General features: G+C 35.9%; 4 protein-coding genes and 1 pseudogene across 5 annotated transcripts; 1 reads left to right on the forward strand and 4 right to left on the reverse strand.

Annotated features, from left to right (window-relative positions):
* Positions 1 to 3,748: 3,748 nt before the first annotated feature.
* On the reverse strand, positions 3,749 to 5,175 carry LOC104726309 (putative xyloglucan endotransglucosylase/hydrolase protein 13). The gene is made up of 3 exons (XM_010445138.3): positions 4,735 to 5,175; positions 4,466 to 4,659; positions 3,749 to 4,332 (listed from the first exon to the last, which is right to left on the reverse strand). Exons 1-3 carry the CDS (start codon positions 5,008 to 5,010, stop codon positions 3,942 to 3,944), a joined length of 861 nt encoding a protein of 286 aa, XP_010443440.1. The 5' UTR covers positions 5,011 to 5,175; the 3' UTR covers positions 3,749 to 3,941.
* Positions 5,176 to 5,732: 557 nt separating this feature from the next.
* Positions 5,733 to 7,281, reverse strand: LOC104728959 (putative xyloglucan endotransglucosylase/hydrolase protein 25 pseudogene; annotated as a pseudogene). Its single transcript, XR_015571416.1, has 3 exons — positions 7,024 to 7,281; positions 6,552 to 6,745; positions 5,733 to 6,343 (listed from the first exon to the last, which is right to left on the reverse strand). The product of XR_015571416.1 is annotated as a putative xyloglucan endotransglucosylase/hydrolase protein 25 pseudogene (transcript).
* A 658-nt stretch (positions 7,282 to 7,939) lies between these two features.
* LOC104726310 (xyloglucan endotransglucosylase/hydrolase protein 22) lies at positions 7,940 to 9,205 on the reverse strand. Its single transcript, XM_010445140.2, has 2 exons — positions 8,779 to 9,205; positions 7,940 to 8,683 (listed from the first exon to the last, which is right to left on the reverse strand). The coding sequence occupies exons 1-2, from the start codon at positions 9,040 to 9,042 to the stop codon at positions 8,084 to 8,086; spliced, it is 864 nt and encodes a 287-aa protein (XP_010443442.1). The 5' UTR covers positions 9,043 to 9,205; the 3' UTR covers positions 7,940 to 8,083.
* Positions 9,206 to 11,134: 1,929 nt separating this feature from the next.
* LOC104726311 (xyloglucan endotransglucosylase/hydrolase protein 24-like) lies at positions 11,135 to 12,492 on the forward strand. Its single transcript, XM_010445141.3, has 3 exons — positions 11,135 to 11,688; positions 11,777 to 11,970; positions 12,054 to 12,492. The coding sequence occupies exons 1-3, from the start codon at positions 11,413 to 11,415 to the stop codon at positions 12,442 to 12,444; spliced, it is 861 nt and encodes a 286-aa protein (XP_010443443.2). The 5' UTR covers positions 11,135 to 11,412; the 3' UTR covers positions 12,445 to 12,492.
* A 693-nt stretch (positions 12,493 to 13,185) lies between these two features.
* LOC104726313 (uncharacterized) lies at positions 13,186 to 14,879 on the reverse strand. Its single transcript, XM_010445143.2, has 3 exons — positions 14,687 to 14,879; positions 13,872 to 14,581; positions 13,186 to 13,797 (listed from the first exon to the last, which is right to left on the reverse strand). The coding sequence occupies exons 1-3, from the start codon at positions 14,720 to 14,722 to the stop codon at positions 13,452 to 13,454; spliced, it is 1,092 nt and encodes a 363-aa protein (XP_010443445.1). The 5' UTR covers positions 14,723 to 14,879; the 3' UTR covers positions 13,186 to 13,451.
* Positions 14,880 to 19,645: the final 4,766 nt, after the last annotated feature.

The following is a 19,645-nucleotide window of genomic DNA, read 5'->3' on the forward strand; positions in this document are numbered from 1 at the left end:
GTTTATGTTCCTATAGCCCCACCGCAAAGAACAAAAATGGGGCCACAAAGGAGATTGGGCATATATGTCGGTTATGCATCACCGAGTATAATTCGATATCTTGAACCGCAAACTGGTGATATGTTTACGGCACGTTTTGCCGATTGTCATTTTAATGAAGATGAATTTCCAGCGTTAGGGGGAGGAATTAAACAAGTACCAAAAGATATTACATGGTATATACCATCTTTGATATATCTTGATCCCCCTACAAATCAATGTGAACTGGAAGTTCAGAAAATTGTACATTTTACAAAGTTTGACAAATCAGTTACCAGATGCGTTCATATATAAAAAAAGGGTGAAAAAGTCATATATCCCCGCTGCAAATGCACCATCAAGAGTTGAAATTTCTAGAGAGGAACTTGATGGAAGCAAAGCTAATGAACCTAAGGTTCAATTGAAAAGGGGGAGGCCAATGGGCTCTAAAGATAAAAATCCCCGAAAGAAAAAGAAAATGGGAGATGAAAAGGTTCAAAAAGAACCAAATAAAGAGAAAAGTCCTCATGATGATATAGAAAAATATGAGGTTTCTATTAACTATGCCCAAAATGGAATGTTATGGTATAGAGATGAAATCGATGATGATAATGGAATATTCTCTTTTTCTGTATCTAAAGAGATCAATCATCAAAAAGACGATCCAGATCCAAGGTCCGTATCAGAATGACAACATAGGCCTGATTGGGAGAAATGGAAAAATGCTATGCAACTTGAATTGCTCTCCCTCAATAAAAGAAATGTCTTTGGACTTCTTGTCACTGCATCTAAAGATGTAAAACTTGTTGGTTGCAAGTGGGTATTTGTGCGAAAAAGAAATGAGAAAGATGAAATCACACGATATATAACGCGACTTGTTGCACAAGGTTTTTCTCAAAAACCTGGAGTTGATTATGAAGAAACATATTCTCCAGTCATGGATGCAATTACATTCAGGTACTTAATGATTCATGGATGTAGTGACAACATATTTATATGGATCATTGAATAATGATATATACATGAAAATCCCAGAAGGATTTAAGATTCCTGAGGCATTAGACTCTAAGTCTAATGAAATTTGTGCAATCAAATTACATCGATCACTTTACGGATTAAAACAATTCGGGCGCATATGGTATAATCGCTTAAGCGAATACATATTGAAGAAAGGGTATGTTAATAATGAAATATGTCCATGCGTCTTTATAAAAAAATCTCCATCGGGATTTGTGATCATTGATGTATATGTTGATGATTTGAATATAATTGGAACTCAAAAGGAGATTGATGATGCAAGAACTCATATGAAAGAAGAGTTCGAAATGAAAGATCTTGGAAAGACAAAATTTTGTCTTGGGCTCCAAATAGAACATTTCCAAGATGGAATATTTGTGCATCAATCAAATTATACGAAAAAGATTTTAAAGCGCTTTAATATGGACAAAGCGACTCCTTTGAGTACTCCAATGGTCAATAGATCTCTGAATGTCGATAGTGATCCATTCAGACTTTGTGAAAATAACGAGAAAATACTTGGTCCCAAAGTACCTTATATGAGTGCTATCGGTAGACTCATGTATCTTGCAAATTGCACTAGACCAGATATTGCATTCGCTACGAATATACTTGCAAGATACAACTCATCCCCTACCCGCATGCATTGGAATGGGATAAAACATATTCTCTGTTATCTTCAAGGTACGATTGACTTGGGATATTCAATCCTAGAAACTCTTTGGTTGGTTTTGCAGATGCAGGATATTTATCAGATCCACATAAATCCCGATCCCAAACTGGATATGTTTTCACAATTGGAGAAACTGCAATCTCATGGCGTTCACAGAAACAGACTTTGGTCGCCACTTCCTCAAATCATGCAGAAATAATTGCTCTTCATGAAGCATCGAGGGAATGTGTATGGCTCAGATCAATGACTAACCATATACAAGAATCGAGTGGAATAGTCATCAGCAAAGAGCCAACAACATTATTTGAAGACAATGCTGCTTGTGTCGCCCAAATCAAAGGAGGTTACATCAAAAGCGACAGAATAAAGCATATACCTCCAAGATTTTTCTCCTACACTCAAGAACTCAAGCAAAAGAAGGAAGTTGATATTCAACATATCCGCTCAAGTGACAATGCAGCAGATCTATTCACAAAGGCGCTTCCGACTACCACATTCAGAAAGCATATTTACAGTATTGGAATGCGTCTAGGAGATTTATAAAGAAAGATTATACATATCTTTTCGAGGGGGAGATTACGTTACTATACTTTTTTTTCCTTGTCATGGTTTTTATCCCAATGGGTTTTTCGGTGACAAGGTTGTTAATGAGGTAGTACGTAACTTGTCAATGGTGATGGATAATCAAGGGGGAGTATTATTAAATATAATTGTGATTAATCCATAACAAGACAAATGTCATTACACTTGTCCATGTAGTGTTACACAATTTTTGTAATGTTAACACGTGTCATTACCAAAACTAATGGGTATATGACTCATGTGTTTTGTAATATACTATAAATAAAGAGTTGTGTAAAAAGAGAATATGATATAAGTTTTCTTTGATCAAAAAAACTCTCAACATCTCTCTCATTCTCGTGGATGCTTCTCTCTTTCTCTCACTTTATTATTTTTTGTTTACTTTACAAAATATTATAAAATACATATAAGTGTATTCTAGTTATAATTCACGACATAAAAATATTTGTTTTTGGTAAAATGGACCGACATGTTTTTGAAAACTATGAGCAAACATGTCAGCCATACATGTAAGAATTATCACGCGGATAATAATTAAGGCAACTACGTGAAGTAATATTCTTCGAAACTCTTCTATCAAAAAAAAAACAAAACAAAACAGAATATTCATTTCATCAGGTAGACTGGTCACTGGTGGATAAATCTCAGTCAATTATAGTCAAAACACTCAAAAGTCAAAGTTAATTTATGGACTAAAATCAAACATTAATGGCCTATGGTTTTGCTTCCTTTTACGCTATAACCAGAATTAGGTCAGAGTTAGCATTCATATATTTCTTCAGCTTGAAATTAAGGTCTAAACATATCTCAGACTCAGAGATACCTTCCTTGTTCTTCTGATCTTCGCCCATTCCCATGCATCCATTCACATTTATCTCTACTGATTCTGTCTCTGTGTGTTCGTTATTTTGAATTCATCCATACACATCTTAATGGTATCTGTCACCTTCTTCAAGGCTTTCCTTCGGAGAGATTTCGTCAGCTGTTACATTGGTCTCAGTGTTCGGATCCATAGATGACGCAGAGATCGGGTCTGATGAATGAGTTAAGATTTGCAAGTTAGTTTGGGCACGTCTGTCTCATATTATTTGAACTGTTTTACAATTTTTTTTAACAACATTGGGTCTCTAAAACTTAACATGGTACACTAAAATTTATTTTTTAAGACGTTTTCTGATTCGTAGAAAACTAAAAAGTATTAGAAGAAAAAAAAAAAAAAAAAAAAAAGATTTCATATAATGTATCCGGTTTGATTAGACACCCGGTTGAATCCAAACACAACTGGCCAATTACATCTTAACCTTTTTCTGCGCAACCAATAAATAAATCATATACTTGACTCTAGCAACTCTGTTCTTTACTCTGTTTTCGGAACAAAGAGCTCTGTTTTTCTTTGTTTTGTTCCGTGATATGACCAAAAATCTCTGTTTCTTTCCTCTGTTCTAATGTTCGTTTAAATTGGTTCGAGTCAAATTTTATTACAACTATTTAGATATGAAGAAAGCGAAAGCAAATTATAAAGATTAAAAAACAAATAATCATTACCCCAACATGGGATTTAAATCTTACAAAATTAAAAGAATAACTTAATCAAATCAAGAACTACGAGGTAAAACGGTAAATATGAGCTTAAATATTCTTGGTAACATGATCAGTCAAGGTTGCACTCCGTAGGGAGACCTTGAGGGAACCTCTTGTAATCAGTACAATAGTTATAGATCATATAATCATCTTGCACCCACTTCAACTGTCCGTACTGATTTGAGTTAAGAGTAGTCCACATCCACGAGTTGCTATTCGCATTACATGTTACCCAACTCAACAACGAGGTCCGGCTACAACAGTCCACATCGTTGAAGCTTCTGTAGTGAGCGCTGAATGGAGCGTTGGTCCAATCGGTCTTGACTAGTCCTCCTTGTGTGGCCCAATCATCAGCTTCCCAAAGACTCGAGTATATCTTCATCGGCTGGCTCTTAGGGTAGGCTACGCCATTAGCCTCATTGTTCTTGAACACTCGAATTGGGATACCATCCACTAGAAAGCTTTTGAAATTCCAAAGAAAAAACAAAACATAAATTCAAGAACAGTGATATTGATGGAACCAACTAATCAAGAAACTAAGATATGTTAATATAAGAATTAGAGCATTGAGTTGAAGCGGTTTATATTGCTTACATGATGTTGAGAGGGTTCCAAAGGACAGTGTAGGTGTGGAAATCTGCAGTGGGATCGAACCAGAGATAGAACTGCATTTCACGGTTACCTTTGCCTCCGGTGAACACATTTGTATGAAGAACGTAAGGTTGTCCGGTAACATTACCCAAGAACTCGAAATCGATCTCATCCCATGTCTCGCCTTTAGACGAAAGCTGTGAAAACATTCTTACAATGATCAATGCCACAAAATTCTTAAAGTAATGGAGATAGATGAAGTTTTTACATACGTAGTAAGCAGTGACGGTTCCGGCTGAGTTTCCGGTGACGAGTTTCATCTTCATATCGATCTTACCGAACAAATACTCCTTCTTTGATTGAAAACCTGAACCTGAGATCTTGTCGAGGGTGCAAGTCAAGAGCTGTCCGCTCTCAAATATATTGGCACGACCATTTCCCCACGTGACATCGAAATTGTCGTAGAAACTTCCGGCTGATAGGCCGATCAAGAGCAAAATAGACAACAACAACAACAACAACGACTGTTTGGTAGCAAAACCCGCCATTTTTTTTTTTTTTAAATGGGGTTGTATATTTTGCTCTGTTGTTGTTGTTCAAAAGTAATTGGTTTCGGATGGTTTGAATATGATCGGAGATTGATGTGTTTATATATAGAGAGATTTTTGAGAATAAGTGCATTAGAGAGGTTCGTGGAGTCCCATTACCTACGTGGTGGTGGTAGTCTTACACTAACCATATTTATTATTGAGAATTTTGTGTACATGAATTATGCCAGCTAACGTACGTAGTCGCCCAACGTACATATAAATAAACGCGTAGCTTTTTATTTATATATATATATATATATATATATATATATATATATATATATATATATATATCATTTAGACAAAATTTACAAGCTCTCATTTTATATAATGAATTTTTAGGTTCTTGACCAATTGGTTAGCAAACAAGTAAGATGACCCAAAAAAAAGTAATAAGAAGTCGGAATGTGTTTTGATTTTAGTGAAATTGACCGACAGGTTTCTGAATATAGGACGAACATGTCAACCACATACATTATGTAGGAACTGTCACCTATATTCTTTGCATAATAATAAAACAAAAAACAGAATATTCATTTTGAGGTAAGATAAATCTCAGTCAGTAATATGCCAAAAGAAAAGCAAATCTCAGTCAATCATAGTCAAAACACTCATGGTGCCTACAAATGTTACACTATAAAACCGACACATAATCAATGGCTATGCAAATAAATATGCTCTTGGGTCTGTTGAACACAATACGCCCATTTAACCATAATCTAACAAAAACAAACAAAGCCATAATCTAACATTTAACCAACATAACTCACGCCCATTTTATTATGAGTATATCACACAGAAACAGGGGAAATTGCTTAATACATAACCTAAATACACATAACATTACTTGCATATATACTTTGGACGAACCTATATACCACTAGCTTCGGAGCAAACATTATTCCTTGAAGCCTAGTGTCTACACTCCTTTGGAGCTCCTTGAGGAAACCTTTTGGTGTCTGTACAATAGTTATAAACCATGTACTTCCTCTGTACCACTTTCATCTTATCTTCGGCTGTTAGATCAAGCCTTTGAGAGAACCATCTCGTTGAACCGGCAGGACAAGATGATTTTCCGCCTGAAGAAACGCATGCGTCCGCTCTAAAGTTTCTGTATGAAGCGGTGAATGGTGCTTTGGACCAGTCGGTCTTAACAAGACCTCCTCTTGTGGCCCACTGGTCCGCGTTCCATAGACTCGAGTATAACCTCATCGGCTGCAGTTTTGGATATGGAACACCTATATGTTGTAGATTCTTGAATTTTCTTACCGGAATATCATCAACCATGAAACTGCATCAAAACATTTAAATGATAAATTAGGTATTAGTAAAGTTCAAATTTGACGTCCAATGTGAAACTATTTATGTTTTGCAGAGCAGCCACATGTATTATCAAAGGACGTGTTTTGGACCTATAAAAATCATGTCTGCCGAAAGCTTGGAACTTATAGTTTGAAAAAACATTGAAAACAATTTAAATTTCTGTTACATATACTTACACTATATGATGAGGGTTCCACAGAACAGAGTAAGTGTGGAAATCAGCAGTTGGATCGAACCATAGATGGAATTGTTGTTCTCTATCACCTTTTCCTTGAGTATACACATTCGTATGCATGGTGTACGGATCACCAGTTAGATTACCAAGAAACTCGAAATCGATTTCGTCCCACGTATCACCTTTTGACTTCAACTGCATGAAAAAAAGAACACAATCAAAAACTGTTATAATATCCATAACTAAAAAAAAGACTCTGTTATATGAACTTTGACATGGTATGTTGGGAACTAACATACTCAAAAATATTTTCTTAAACTCTGTTGGCAAATTTTCTTCAGGATTTAGAAGGCCTCAATTCATGAAAATATTCAATAATTTATCATTTTAAGAAATAAATTTTAAATTGGAGCTTTCCCACACGTGCTATAAATGGCCTATGTACATATGTTATGATGTTAAGTAACACTAACGTAGTATGCGGTGACAGTTCCGGCGGAGTTTCCTGGGACGAGTTTGAGCTGCATATCGATTTTCCCGAACAAATACTCTTTCTTGGTTTGAAAACCAGAGCCAGAGGCTCTGTCAAGGGAGAGAGTGAGAAGCCCTCCGTTGTTAAGGACCTTGCCACGACCATCACCCCAAGTGATGTCAAACTCTGTGTCGAAAGTTCCGGCGAAAACCGGAGAGAAGAGTGTCGTTGTCGTGACGGTGAGTGTGTTGTTTGGAGTTTAGTTCGCCGTTTGTGACTCTTGTGTAGTTTAAGCTGTGAACAGCTGGTTCTTGTTGTGAAGTATAATACAAGCATGTGCTTAATTTTGCTTCATGCTACGTGTGTGCTTGTTCTTTGTTTTGGTTTAAGTCTGCCTGATCCGGTTCGATTGATGCCCAGTTTGGTTTAGGGATTCTGATTCTGCAAAATTCTCGGTCTTGAAGCTAATTTGGTTTGAGAATTTCCTAATCCAACTGTAATCAAATCAAGTATGGTAGTTCCACCAAATTCTATCTAAACTAAGTTGGTTTGTATTGTACATACAAACTGATAGACCTAAACTTAAATCTTGAGTATACTACAACTGGTTCGGTTACATTAAAACTAAAGCCGGTTAGTTTTGTTTTTATACGGGATTGAAGTAATAACACCAATCAAATTACATGCAAACTCCAGTTTGATTTCGATTAAAAAGTTATTGCTCAATTATAATATTGTCCATTATAAAACCAAATAAAAACGTTATTGCTCAATTATAAAATGTCCATTATAAAACAAAATAAAAACGTTATTGCTCCATTTTGGTTTGGAGTAAATCAGAAGCGGCCATTTTTGGACTGACTCGGAGAATATAACGGAGCGAACTACGAGAGACCTAAAAAATAGAAAAGGCACAGTGTAATAAAGAGAATATTTTATAACTTTAACGAAACTATATGATACACACTAGAAACGAATCAAATATAATTCACGTGATCTACAATAAAATGAATAAATTTTTATAGCAACATCAAAAAGAAAAAGTAAAATTTTGTTCCTCTCTACGCAGCTAAACACTCTTTAGGAAGACCTTGTGGGAACCTCTTAGAATCGGTACAGTAATTATAGATCATGTAGTTTCTCTGCACCCATCTCATCCTTTGTTGAGCCGTTGAGTCAAGCTGCTGTGACAACCACGAGCCACTGGTACCTGTGGTCCCCTGTTTCGAGCCATTAGGACAAGAAGACTTGCCGTTTGACCAAACACAAGCTTCTTGTTTAAAGCCACGGTATGTAGCAGTGAAAGGAGCTTTAGACCAATCGGTTTTGACCAAACCACCTCTCGTGGCCCAATCATCAGCGTTCCAGAGACTAGAGTACATTCTCATTGGTTTGTTCTTGGGGAACAGAGTGCCTAGAGACTCCATGTTCTTGAATTCTCTAATCGGAGTTCCATCGACGGTGAAGATGATTCGTTGCGGGTTCCACAGGATAGAGTAAGTGTGGAAATCAGCTGTTGGATCAAACCAGAGTTTGAACTGTTGTTCTTTGTCTCCTTTGCCTTGTGTGTAGACATTTGTGTGAAGTGTGTAAGGATCTCCACTTGAATTCCCCAAAAACTCGAAGTCAATCTCGTCCCATGTTGTTCCAGGTGATTTCAACTGCACAAAGACAAAAAAACTCATATCAGAAACTAAGAACTCTAGTAATGTAAAACAGAACCAAAACTATAGATTGTGTTTTTTGTTGAACTTACGTAGAGTGTTGTGACTGTTCCTGCGGAGTTTCCAGGGACGAGCTTCATTTGCATGTCGATTTTACCAAACAAGTACTCGTTCTTGGATTGGAATCCAGATCCAGAGGATTTGTCGAGAGTTAAAGTGAGAAGCTCTCCATTGTTCTTGATCTGTCCACGACCATCACCCCAAGTAATCTCAACGTCTCTTTGGAAATTAGCCGAAGCAGAGGAGATGATGATAAGTGAAAGAAACAGAGGAAGTAAGTAACTGATGATCGCCATTTTTTTTTTGTTTTGTAGACTTCTCTTGTATTGTGTGTTTTGGTTTTGTGGTTTTTGAGGGTTTATGGGAGAATGTATATATAGTAGTCGTAAGTAGGGAAGATTTTTGTGAGAGGCGGTTCGTAATAGAGGAAGGTTCGTATTGTGAAAGACAAAAGCCGCGTCTTTGAGGCAACAGCTGGTGATTGGGCCATCTTGTAGTAAAAGCTGTGTTTAATTGGCTTTGCTTTGGAGTTCACGCGGTTTTTGTTTAGTAAATGTTTCTTTTTTTAGTAAATAATTAATTATTACTTTTTATTTTTATGTTTCAAATTTAATTGGATTTGGGAGTTCTTTTCTCAGAAAAAGTTGGATTTGAGAGTTGGATACTTTACCACCGGCTTGGACCGACCTTCAAAGAGTTGGAGTTTTGCTCTAATAGAACCAAGAGATTCTGTTATAAACCAAAAAGAAAAGACCAGAAAAGTGTTAATCTTAAAAGGTTAATCAGAATATGACAAATTTAATGATTTTTAAATAGTTCATATGTTACAATTTATTCAGTTGTTACTCCCTTTTTGTAACGGTTTCGTTATTACTCTCGAGTAGTAACTCAAATGAAATTGAACCTTAATTAAATTTGAATTTTCTTTTTCTTTGTGTGGGGGGGGGGGGGGGGGGGGGGAGGAGAGGCACATTTGAGTATTTATTTTCATTGCCACTTAACATTTTTGGACTGGTAAATGAAATAGGATAAGGATCGACACTGAATTTTCTGTTTTTGTTTTTTTTTTCAGTAGAAAAAGCTTTAATAAAAACAAATATTTAAAACGGGGATAAGAAGAAGTTGCCACGTTAAAGTAAGGGATATGGTATGGTAGTAGTTGGGTAAAATCATGAATTTGACTGACTCAAATGTTAAATTGTCGTAGTGGAGACAGCTAAGACATTCAACTTGGTGAAGGTCGTGGTCAGGAAGCTTCTTTCTCCAAGTGGCTTCATCCTGAGAGCAGTCCGAACCCTTACGTAAAGTCTTAGATATATATATCGAATTTGATAAAAACTTAAATCCTCTTAAATGTTTTCTTGTACATATATTTTTTTCTTAATGAAAAAATTAGTAATGATCTTAATATACTCATTTGTTAATATGAGGGTTATAAATTCTTCATCTTTAAAAATAATTGGCATTTACAGATATGGATTTGAAAATAATATCATGATCGCAGTGAAAAACATTATCAGAAGATAATTTCATGATTTCCTTTACTACAAGTAATCTAAATAAGTACCTAAATAAGTGAAACAATACATATCGTTATGGGCCTTATTATAAGCCCACAAAACTTTCGTCTGCTTAGGTTTAGCTGAGTCTTAGTTGCCTTGCTCTCAAAGTCTTGATTCTCTTATATATAGAGTTATATAGCCTTATAGGTATGTTTGTATTGTGAATGAGAATTATACCATAGTGTTTTGTGGTTTATATTGCTATGGCTACACATGGGGTAATACAAAAGTGTAATTAGTCTAGAAAATAAGGGGATGTTATTAGATTCTAATTTATGGGTTATTGGTTTAGGATTTAAATGGAGTTTTAAAGACTTTAAATGTTATGTAGATTTTTTTGTTATTTGATAAAGATTTTAAAGTTTAGTGTTATTAGTTTCTGTTGTGATTTGTAAAAAGTCATTTAAAATCTTAACAAATTTGGGTTATTGAATTCAAGTTTTTATAAAGTCAATAAAATTTTTGAGTTATTCAATTAAAACAATAAAATTTAAAATTGTTACTGAATTCAATTATTATGTTATTGATTCATGATTTTCTACATTATTTTTACAAAATAAAATTACGAAAAGTATCACAAAAATACAAAGATTATTTTGAGTACTTTAGTGTTGCCATTTGTTAAAAATACAAAAACAAAAGATTTTAGAAAACTAAACAACAAAACTATACAATATTCTCTAACAATCTTTAAAATCTTTAAAGATTATTAACAATTAATTATAGCAGTTAATTATTTACTAAAAAAAGTGTGAATAGTTGCCATTTGTTAAACCAATTCTTATTTTATTAAATAGACTCAACGTTGAATTGACCATTGTCTTTGATATGTAAATCCCATCCCTTTTAAACGTATGGATAGAGCAGAATCTTTTGATCTCTTGTTCATTAAAACCCTTTAATTTTTAATTACATGTGTCCACAAGAGTTTCTTTGCACCAACCATCTGTTGCTAACAAGCCAAAAATTGGCCATCACTTAACAGAAATTTTTCTTCTCCTTCTATTCCTCTGTTTCACCCAAATGTCACTGTCTTATCTTTTCTACAATCTTTCTCCATTGTAAATGTTCTGACTCACCATAAAATTTTACCGAAAAGAGGACATGGGTTGCTCAAAAATCCTGATCCTAGTGTATATTTTCTCAATTTTTTCTTTCATGTGGTGCTTAGTGTTGGCAGGTGATTTCAAAAAAGATGTTAACATTATATGGGGAGGCGACAAAGCGAAGATACTCGAAAACGGCCAAGCCATTGCATTATCTCTCGACAGAACTTCTGGCTCTGGCTTTCAATCCAAAGCAAAGTTTTTGTTCGGTAAAATCTCTATGAACCTTAAGCTTGTCTCTGGAAACTCTGCTGGTACTGTCACATCTTACTATGTAAGAATCTCCAAAACCTATCTTTACATTGAACCATTTATTGGTTGATAATATTGATGTTATAAGACATAGTGTACGTGTTGCGTAGGTAGCGTCTAAAGGAGCGATGTGGGATGAGATAGACTTCGAGTTCTTGGGGAATCTGAGTGGTGATCCATACACAGTCCATACAAATGTGATCACGCAAGGCAAAGGTGATAGAGAACAACAGTTTCGTCTCTGGTTCGATCCCACCATTAATTTCCACACTTACTCTATCCTCTGGAACCCTAGAACCATAATGTAAAAATCTAAATATATAGTCTCCAGTCCATTCATCTCTTAGCATAACGTAGCAATATTTAGGATCGTCGGATATTTGGCAGATTCTATGTGGATGGTACACCGATAAGACAATTCAAGAACATGAAGACAATGAATGTATCTTACCCGGAGAAACAAGCAATGAGAGTCCATTCAAGCTTATGGGATGGAGATGATTGGGCTACAAGAGGAGGGCTCGTGAAAACTGACTGGTCCAAAGCACCTTTCACCGCTTACTACAAGAATTATGAGGTCCAAGACTGTGTTGGCTCTAATGAAACTTGCGGTGGTGATGGCTCAAGCTCGTGGATCAATGAAGGGATTGATGACAGTGGCATGAAAAGTCTTAAGTGGGTCCAAAAGAACTTCATGATCTATGATTATTGCAATGACCCTAAGAAGTTTCGTCTAGTGAATGTGTTGCTAATGCTATATGAGTTAAAAGCATTATAAAAAAAGTTCTAACAAATATATAAGATGTTAAGTTGGTCGTTTAGTATCTATCGAAATATATCCGAAGAAAAATCTACGTCAAGAGAATTGGAATAAATTCACCACCCACAAAGACATAAGGATTAAGATCCCAAACTTTCGGATCCCTCATATTATCATATTTCTGGAATATACATAATTCAAGATACTTTTCCTACTGAAGTTAAACATACATACAAAACAAAAGCAAAAAAAAAAAAAGCTATACACACACTCGCACACGATTAGTCGATTACAAAATGACAGGAAAAAAGTTCTGACAAATATGTAAGCTAGTAATTTCTAAATAGGAAATTAAATTTGCTAAGAGTGACTACTTGATTATTTTTTATTTTTTTTTGGTTGACATTTACGACTACCTGTTACTTATGTATTACGCATCAATGTTATTATTGTTGCAGATCTGACTAAGAGATAGTGGCATCGTTTTTTGGGTTCTCATAAACTTTAACCTTGGGATCGGAAATTGCAAAAGCTATAAACTCTCGTTATATTACTTAGAAAAGTTTCAGAAAACCCAATAAGGATGACGTTAAAGTGATTTTAGGTTCAGTATATAATAGTAATATGAATAAGTTAATCAAGAACACATGACTTTAATGTATCGAAGCACAAGCCTTTAGATAAGGCAAGTACAATCAAAAGGACCAGACATAGATTCTACTTGTTAAATCAACTATCTGAGCTTGTAGAATGAGCTAGTTTTTAAGAATGCTATTGTCTAAATAAGTCATCAATTAAGCATACTAGAAGAACAAATGGCATGGTGACCACACTTAATGAAGAACAACACAAGATACAAAAGCTCATAGCACATCTAACAAAGTGGCATGATGAAGACCGCATGAAGAAGAAGAACATAACACAAAAGTGGCAAGACGACCACTTATTGAACAAAACAAAGCCCAAATCCTATAGCTAAAGCTAAGAGAAGAGATCCAAAGGAAAGGAACCAGAAAGAAACATTGTTAAGCAATGGGGTCCGTGGGATGAAGCCAGAAGGGGGTACGGACGGGCGAGGGTTCACCAAGGCGATCGAAGTTGAAGGGACGGTCCGTACCAGAAGCCAGATCGTAAGAACCAAGTCTAGGACCAAGGTAATAGATGGAGTTAGGTTTGAGCCTAGGGTATATGCTTGCCGAGAGACAGAAGGCTTCACTCTTGCTAAGGAAGATGCACAGATCTCCAATATCTTCCGTGTAACAAAAGTCTTTGCTCATCCCATCTTGCCTAAAGATCATGAACCGCTTAGTACTGCAGTGAATAAATTCCAAATCCCCATCTTCGTCCTCTTTGTGAATGTACTGTGTGTACCTAGACAGAAACAAGCAGCTCAATAACTCTACTTTAACCTGGATTGTATTAAATAAGTGATTCAAAATACTTACCACTTGATGAAGAAAAGTTCACCAGAGGGAGACTCCACTAAGTGGTTGGTCATGAAACATTTATCCAGCATCTCCCAACCTGCCTCTGGGATCTTAGGCCGGTTCTGAAGGCGTAGGTGGTGATACTCTGGCTCGAAGTCGTTGTTGCTATTGAGATCCAACGAACCCATGTAGTCACCCTTGAAACTGGTAAAGTAGAAGACTTTGTCTCTCTTGGAATACAAGAGATTAGAGGGTGGTAAAAGAGAATAAGCTGTCGCGATGTGAGTCCACTTAGAGTCCCAACGAGGCCTACATACACTTAGCCGATAGTCGTTGAACTTTGCAGCCACAGAGAAGTCCTCTTGGACAGGATCAGAAGAAGAGAGAGACACTCTCGTTTCATGTGTTGAAGGTTTGAACCCAACCGAAGGCAATGATATTACTTTCGAAGATGAGAGCCATGGCTTGTACACATCCGTGATATGTACGGTAAGGTCTTTGTCGTCAAAAGAAGCGATCCAACCTTGTGATGCTCCCACAAGAGGTAGACCATTGAGCTTCTTGGGAAACGTCTTCTCACTGCTATACACTGTCTCTTCAGTCGTCGGATCGAATAACCCCTGCTTCCTGATTTTACCCTCCGGAGACTCTCGCAGCTTCTTACCGCCCATAAGCAAATACGGGAACTGCGGCAATGATGAGAAGAAACGAGCATTGTCTTTGCGTGCCTGTCAATTTACATATGAACATACTTAAACTCATTAGTACATAAATCAAAGTAAGAGGAAGAAATAAAATTGTGATATGTAGAGAGATGAGTGTGTATCCTTAACAGAGCGAGTCAAGACGCGGCTGAAAAACAGAGCCATTGTTTTTTTTTTTTTCTATCTTCTTTCCTCTGTCCGAAAACCTAATCGCTCTTCTCTCTTATTTAATTATTCAAAGACCTTTGACGGGGTTTGGCTTTGGAAAATTTCCATTACTAGTATTTCTTCCATATTTCAAAAAAAAAAAAAAAAAAAAAAAAAAGTATTTCTTCCATTTCACTAAATTAACTCGAGAAGCAACATCCCAAAAAAGGCAACCTTTCATATCGATAGCGCTGCAGAGGCAAAATTGACTTGGGCACAACACCCAAACTCATCATCATTCAATTTAGATCGTTTCACTCTTGTGCTTACTGTGTGGTCCGTTTAATTGTAATGGGCTTCATATTAAAATACGAGCCCATAACGGATAAGCCAAATTGAGACCGCCGTATGTGTTTGTATTGTTTGACTTTGGTGTTTATATAATTTGATCTGAATTTGATTTAGCCACAAAATCAAACCTATGAATCAAAACAGAGAATCAAAACAAAGGGACACTATGTTCAATCTCTTCTATGAATCAAAACAATTTGATCTGAATTTGCAAAGATGATCGTGAATCAAGTCAATACAAACTTATTAACACAACCAATCAACCAATTTTTTTCAAAACTCACCTTCGTCGAGGCTCAGAGAAGACGACGGTGACGATAACTTTCAGATTCTTCTGAGGTTTCAACGAAACCATTTCGTAGAAGAAGACGACAGATCCACAAAAGTCTTGTTTTTCACCAAAAAAATAAAAATAATAATAATAAATAAATAAACATAAAAGGGTACCCATTAATTAATGTGTAAACCCATTTATCAAACATGTTTAATTGGGCTACCCAATTTATATCCATTTAACATTTTTAAATAAATGGGACTAAATGGGCAGAATTTTGTATATGGGTTTGATTAGAATAAGTAAAACAAAAAAAAAAGAGGCTAATGCAACGCAAATTAACTTTAATTAAACAGTAGTGCACGGCGGGTCACAAACTCGCACATTAGCAGAAAGAAAACAACATTTAAAACTAATCAGAAAAGCAAAGAAAGGAAGCACATACATATAATAAAGTCATAGTTGATAGAACTACGCGAAAAGATAAACATATATATTTGTAATTGATTAATACTTGCAGGCGTCGCAACCAAAGCAGAAATTGCATCCACCGTTACATCCAGGGCAACCACAACGGCTGCACCCAGGACAACCACTGCAACCGCCGCCATAGTCTGGTTTTTCACCGCCGTTGGTTCCTTGTCCCTGACCGGAGTCTTGACCAGAGGAGGGTTTGTCTTGTTTGTTATTGCCCGTCGATGTCTCAGGCATTTTCTTCTTCTTCTTTCGGACAACAAGACCTCCGGGTATGTGGGGAGGGAAAGGAATCAACTCGTCTTGTTCTTCTCCTTCTTCTTCTTCTTCTTCTTCTTCTTCTTTTGGAGGAGGAGCGGTGGAGTACCATTGGTTTGTTGATGCCACCGGACGAGCTTTAGCTCTTGAAACCGTCGCCTTCGCTGCACCACTCACTGCTTGTGATACCCTTCTCATTTTTTTTTTTAATGGTTTCTCTTCTGTCTTTTCTCCGTGACTGTGTTGGTATTATATACACAAACGGGACTGCGTTATATGGAGCCCTAGTTTTTGCATTAAACCCCATTTCCCCTGCGGGAAAGCATACCTTTGCAAGGCAAACACCAAAGATAGCAATGGTCGTCTCTGTGTTGATAACGATGTGTTATAAAGAGGAGATATATTTATTGTATACCCACTCTCCCGACCTATGGGTTTTTTGTTTACTACAACTTCGAAACTTTGCTTCCTCGATAATATCAGTATTAATTTAAATATACTGTTAAGTTTTGAGATATCTATAGCTTTGATTACACACGCTCACACTTACAAAGAGAAGATAAGAATCATACACTCAGATCAACATAGATCTAAGCAACGATTACAGAGATCAACATTGATCTCTCTACAAGCACATCGCTTGGTTAGAAGCTCATCGCTTCATTCACAATCTTCAACAATAAGCATAACGAAGAAGAAGAGCTTCACGACTCTTTTAAGTTGATTCCTTAACCGCCAAGCCTCTTTCTCGTTCCAAGTATTTGCTCTCTTCTTTATCTCTGTCCACGTCATCCTCTTCTTCACTTACTTCCTTATGAAGAATCGTATCAATACTCCCCCCATTTAGACAAGCTTGTCCTCAAGCTTTAAGAAAAGAAGAAATAGATGCGGCAAGTCTCTCACTAGGTCATGAACTCTCATGAATAGACCAGCCTCGCCACAAGAAGGCACGGCAAAAACACAAAGGAATTGAACCAAGCTCACTTAGACTGATCCCTTCACCATATGTTAAAGCTAAAATAACCAAAGAGATGGAAATAGGTTACTACTCTCCCCCTCCCAAGTGCTATTACCACAAGACTCTCCTAACCAAATACTATAGCATACTCTCCACATGCACGTTAGGCGTTACCAATAAACTTTTGAGATTCTGCAAAATGTAATATCGTGATATTAAACAACAAAGAGATAATACGATAACATATCTCGGGGGTGTTCTTGACTTGTGGATTGTGATGTACAAAATATATTTATTGATACACGTTCGATAAATAGTTTAATATGTAAAAACATAATTTTCTTTTTTTCAATATGTAAAAGAAAAACATTAAGAACCGAATCTAGGACTGCGAACCTGCTCGTCTGCTACCATCATAATGATCTATATATATATACTGTACGATTTAGCAGAAGCCTCATCATCACACTTACACTCTTACATCACATTTAACTCCACTTGGAATTTTAACTCTACTTTCATTTTCCCACTTCCCATTATTTTATTTTCCAAAAGAGAGTTCATGGCATGGATGATGGGTCTAAACTCTAAATAAATTCTAAAATTTGGAACAATGTTTGTTACCAAAAGATGATTGAGTTACATACATCCAGATCCCCAATAAGACCACACGTTGCACACTTACGAATCGGATTTTGAAGTTCTATAGTATATACACACAAACGTTTGAGTTACATACAACAACTTTTTGTTGATTACCAAACGATTGAGTTACATGCAACAAATTTTTGTTGATCTTTCACTGGATACATCTTGTGCATCACAATATCAGACTAATATCATACTTCGATCACAATCGGATTTTGAAGTTCTATGTATATATATTGTGGTCCACTAAATATATCCACTGAAAGATCAACAGAAAGTTTAGATTTTTTTGATTTATACTAATTGTAATAATACTTTAGCATATATATATTGATATTGTTTTAAGTATTTATGTATTTTTTTTTTTGATAAAAGAACAGAATCAAAAACTGCTACTGCTCGTCTGCTTCCAACATCATTTACAACTGACACTTGCAGCTGTGATGTAGAAAGCGAAAGAGTAGTATCCATCACATCCCCACATTAATGCTCCTTATTCGTCATTATCTTTGCATACACAAATGATACAACATTATTAAAATTTGGAATCTTATTTTTCAAAACAGAGATAATAGACCATGCATTAATCCATATATATGATTATTCTTTGCATGTCTATATTATTTGGATGATCAACCCAATCAAAAATTCTCGTTTCATATTTGTTAAAGACTGATCTTTTAAATATCTATCGGACGATTCAATTCAATCAAGTTATTCGTCGTAAAATTTAGAAACGGTGTTTATGTCAATTGGTTAGTGCATATGAAACTCTCTTTATATACACTTATTTAATTCTAGTGTATCCGTTTTTCTAGTCAGTTGATGGTCCAAACTCAAGCCCAAAATCCTGATAGCCCTACTCAAAATTGTCGTTCTAACTACGATTAAGCATTCAACATGCGCTTGGCATTACTGGCCCTGATTTTGAAACTAAGGCCCATATAATGTTCAATCGTGACCACATTGACTGATGTAGTTTGGTGCGAAAAAGGAAACGTTACAAGGAAAACCCTAATTCACTAAATCATTATATCATTAGTGAAGGTAAGTTGGTTTCAAAAGTTTCTGTATATGTGATCTTGACTGACATCTCAAACAGTGGCTAGTTTGTTTAGTAAAAATGGAAACGTTACAAAGACAAAAGCCGTATGTGGTGGTGTCCCTTTTATAAAAGAGAAGATGAAAAAGCAGAGTTTAGGCATTATAAGCAATTAGGGTTCTTTTGTGAGCTCAGAAGACAACAATGGCTCTGTTTTTCAGCCGAATCTCTAAGCTTTCTGTAAGATAACACAACACTCATCTCTCTCCCGTATCACACTTTCTTGATTGATTCTGCTTTTGAATTTTGAGTTTGCTTGTCGATATTGACAGGCTTGCATGGTCAGTAATGCTCGCTTCTTCTCATCACTGCCCGAGTCTCCGTACTTGCTTCTGAGTAGTGTGAAGGTGGGAGAGGCTTCTTAGCTGGATCTTTGTGATTGAGATCTGAGGTGTGACAGTGTAAATGTGAACATTTTCATACCCAGGAGAACAATAAAGAATTTATCATTATTGAATCCATTTTTATGCTTTTCATTATGTTTTGAGTTTCGAAAAGACTTCTTCTTTTTGTGTATATCTGTCTGTAACTAAGGTATGGGTTTGATGAGAAAGATCAAATCTTTGGTTTATACTTAAAATGATTTGTTAGTTTAAGATTTGAAAGGTGCGAGAAGACAAAAGAGTAAATGCCAAAGATAACGAAAGAACAAGAGCGCAGAGTATATTGTTTCAGTGTTTGTGACTATGAATGATGAGGATTAATGTGTGCACATGCAAGTTTCAGATGTTTACTTAGCAAAAATCCACCATAAGATATTTAAAAAATACTATACATTTTCAACCAAAATTGAATCAAAAGTCGGATTGATAATCCTTAACCATAAGATTAAAAAGATTTTAAAATTTAGAAAATATATTATTAATATCATGGAAA

Source organism: Camelina sativa, chromosome 11 (genome assembly GCF_030686135.1).
Source record: "Camelina sativa cultivar CO46 ecotype springtype chromosome 11, ASM3068613v1".
Lineage (NCBI taxonomy): Eukaryota > Viridiplantae > Streptophyta > Magnoliopsida > Brassicales > Brassicaceae > Camelina > Camelina sativa.

What these genes read in the sequence shown, in the direction of transcription:
- LOC104726313 (XM_010445143.2), bottom strand. Translation starts at nt 14,722, where the DNA reads ATGGCTCTGTTTTTCAGCCGCGTCTTGACTCGCTCT. An exon ending in GCCGCGTCTTGACTCGCTCT is followed by an intron (nt 14,582 to 14,686) that starts GTTAAGGATACA and finishes GTAAATTGACAG; the next exon opens with GCACGCAAAGACAATGCTCG. An exon ending in GAACTTTTCTTCATCAAGTG is followed by an intron (nt 13,798 to 13,871) that starts GTAAGTATTTTG and finishes GTTTCTGTCTAG; the next exon opens with GTACACACAGTACATTCACA.
- LOC104726311 (XM_010445141.3), top strand. Translation starts at nt 11,413, where the DNA reads ATGGGTTGCTCAAAAATCCTGATCCTAGTGTATATTTTCTCAATTTTT. An exon ending in GTACTGTCACATCTTACTAT is followed by an intron (nt 11,689 to 11,776) that starts GTAAGAATCTCC and finishes CGTGTTGCGTAG; the next exon opens with GTAGCGTCTAAAGGAGCGAT. An exon ending in TGGAACCCTAGAACCATAAT is followed by an intron (nt 11,971 to 12,053) that starts GTAAAAATCTAA and finishes GATATTTGGCAG; the next exon opens with ATTCTATGTGGATGGTACAC.
- LOC104726309 (XM_010445138.3), bottom strand. Translation starts at nt 5,010, where the DNA reads ATGGCGGGTTTTGCTACCAAACAGTCGTTGTTGTTGTTGTTGTTGTCT. An exon ending in GAACCGTCACTGCTTACTAC is followed by an intron (nt 4,660 to 4,734) that starts GTATGTAAAAAC and finishes ATGTTTTCACAG; the next exon opens with CTTTCGTCTAAAGGCGAGAC. An exon ending in TGGAACCCTCTCAACATCAT is followed by an intron (nt 4,333 to 4,465) that starts GTAAGCAATATA and finishes GAATTTCAAAAG; the next exon opens with CTTTCTAGTGGATGGTATCC.
- LOC104726310 (XM_010445140.2), bottom strand. Translation starts at nt 9,042, where the DNA reads ATGGCGATCATCAGTTACTTACTTCCTCTGTTTCTTTCACTTATCATC. An exon ending in GAACAGTCACAACACTCTAC is followed by an intron (nt 8,684 to 8,778) that starts GTAAGTTCAACA and finishes GTCTTTGTGCAG; the next exon opens with TTGAAATCACCTGGAACAAC.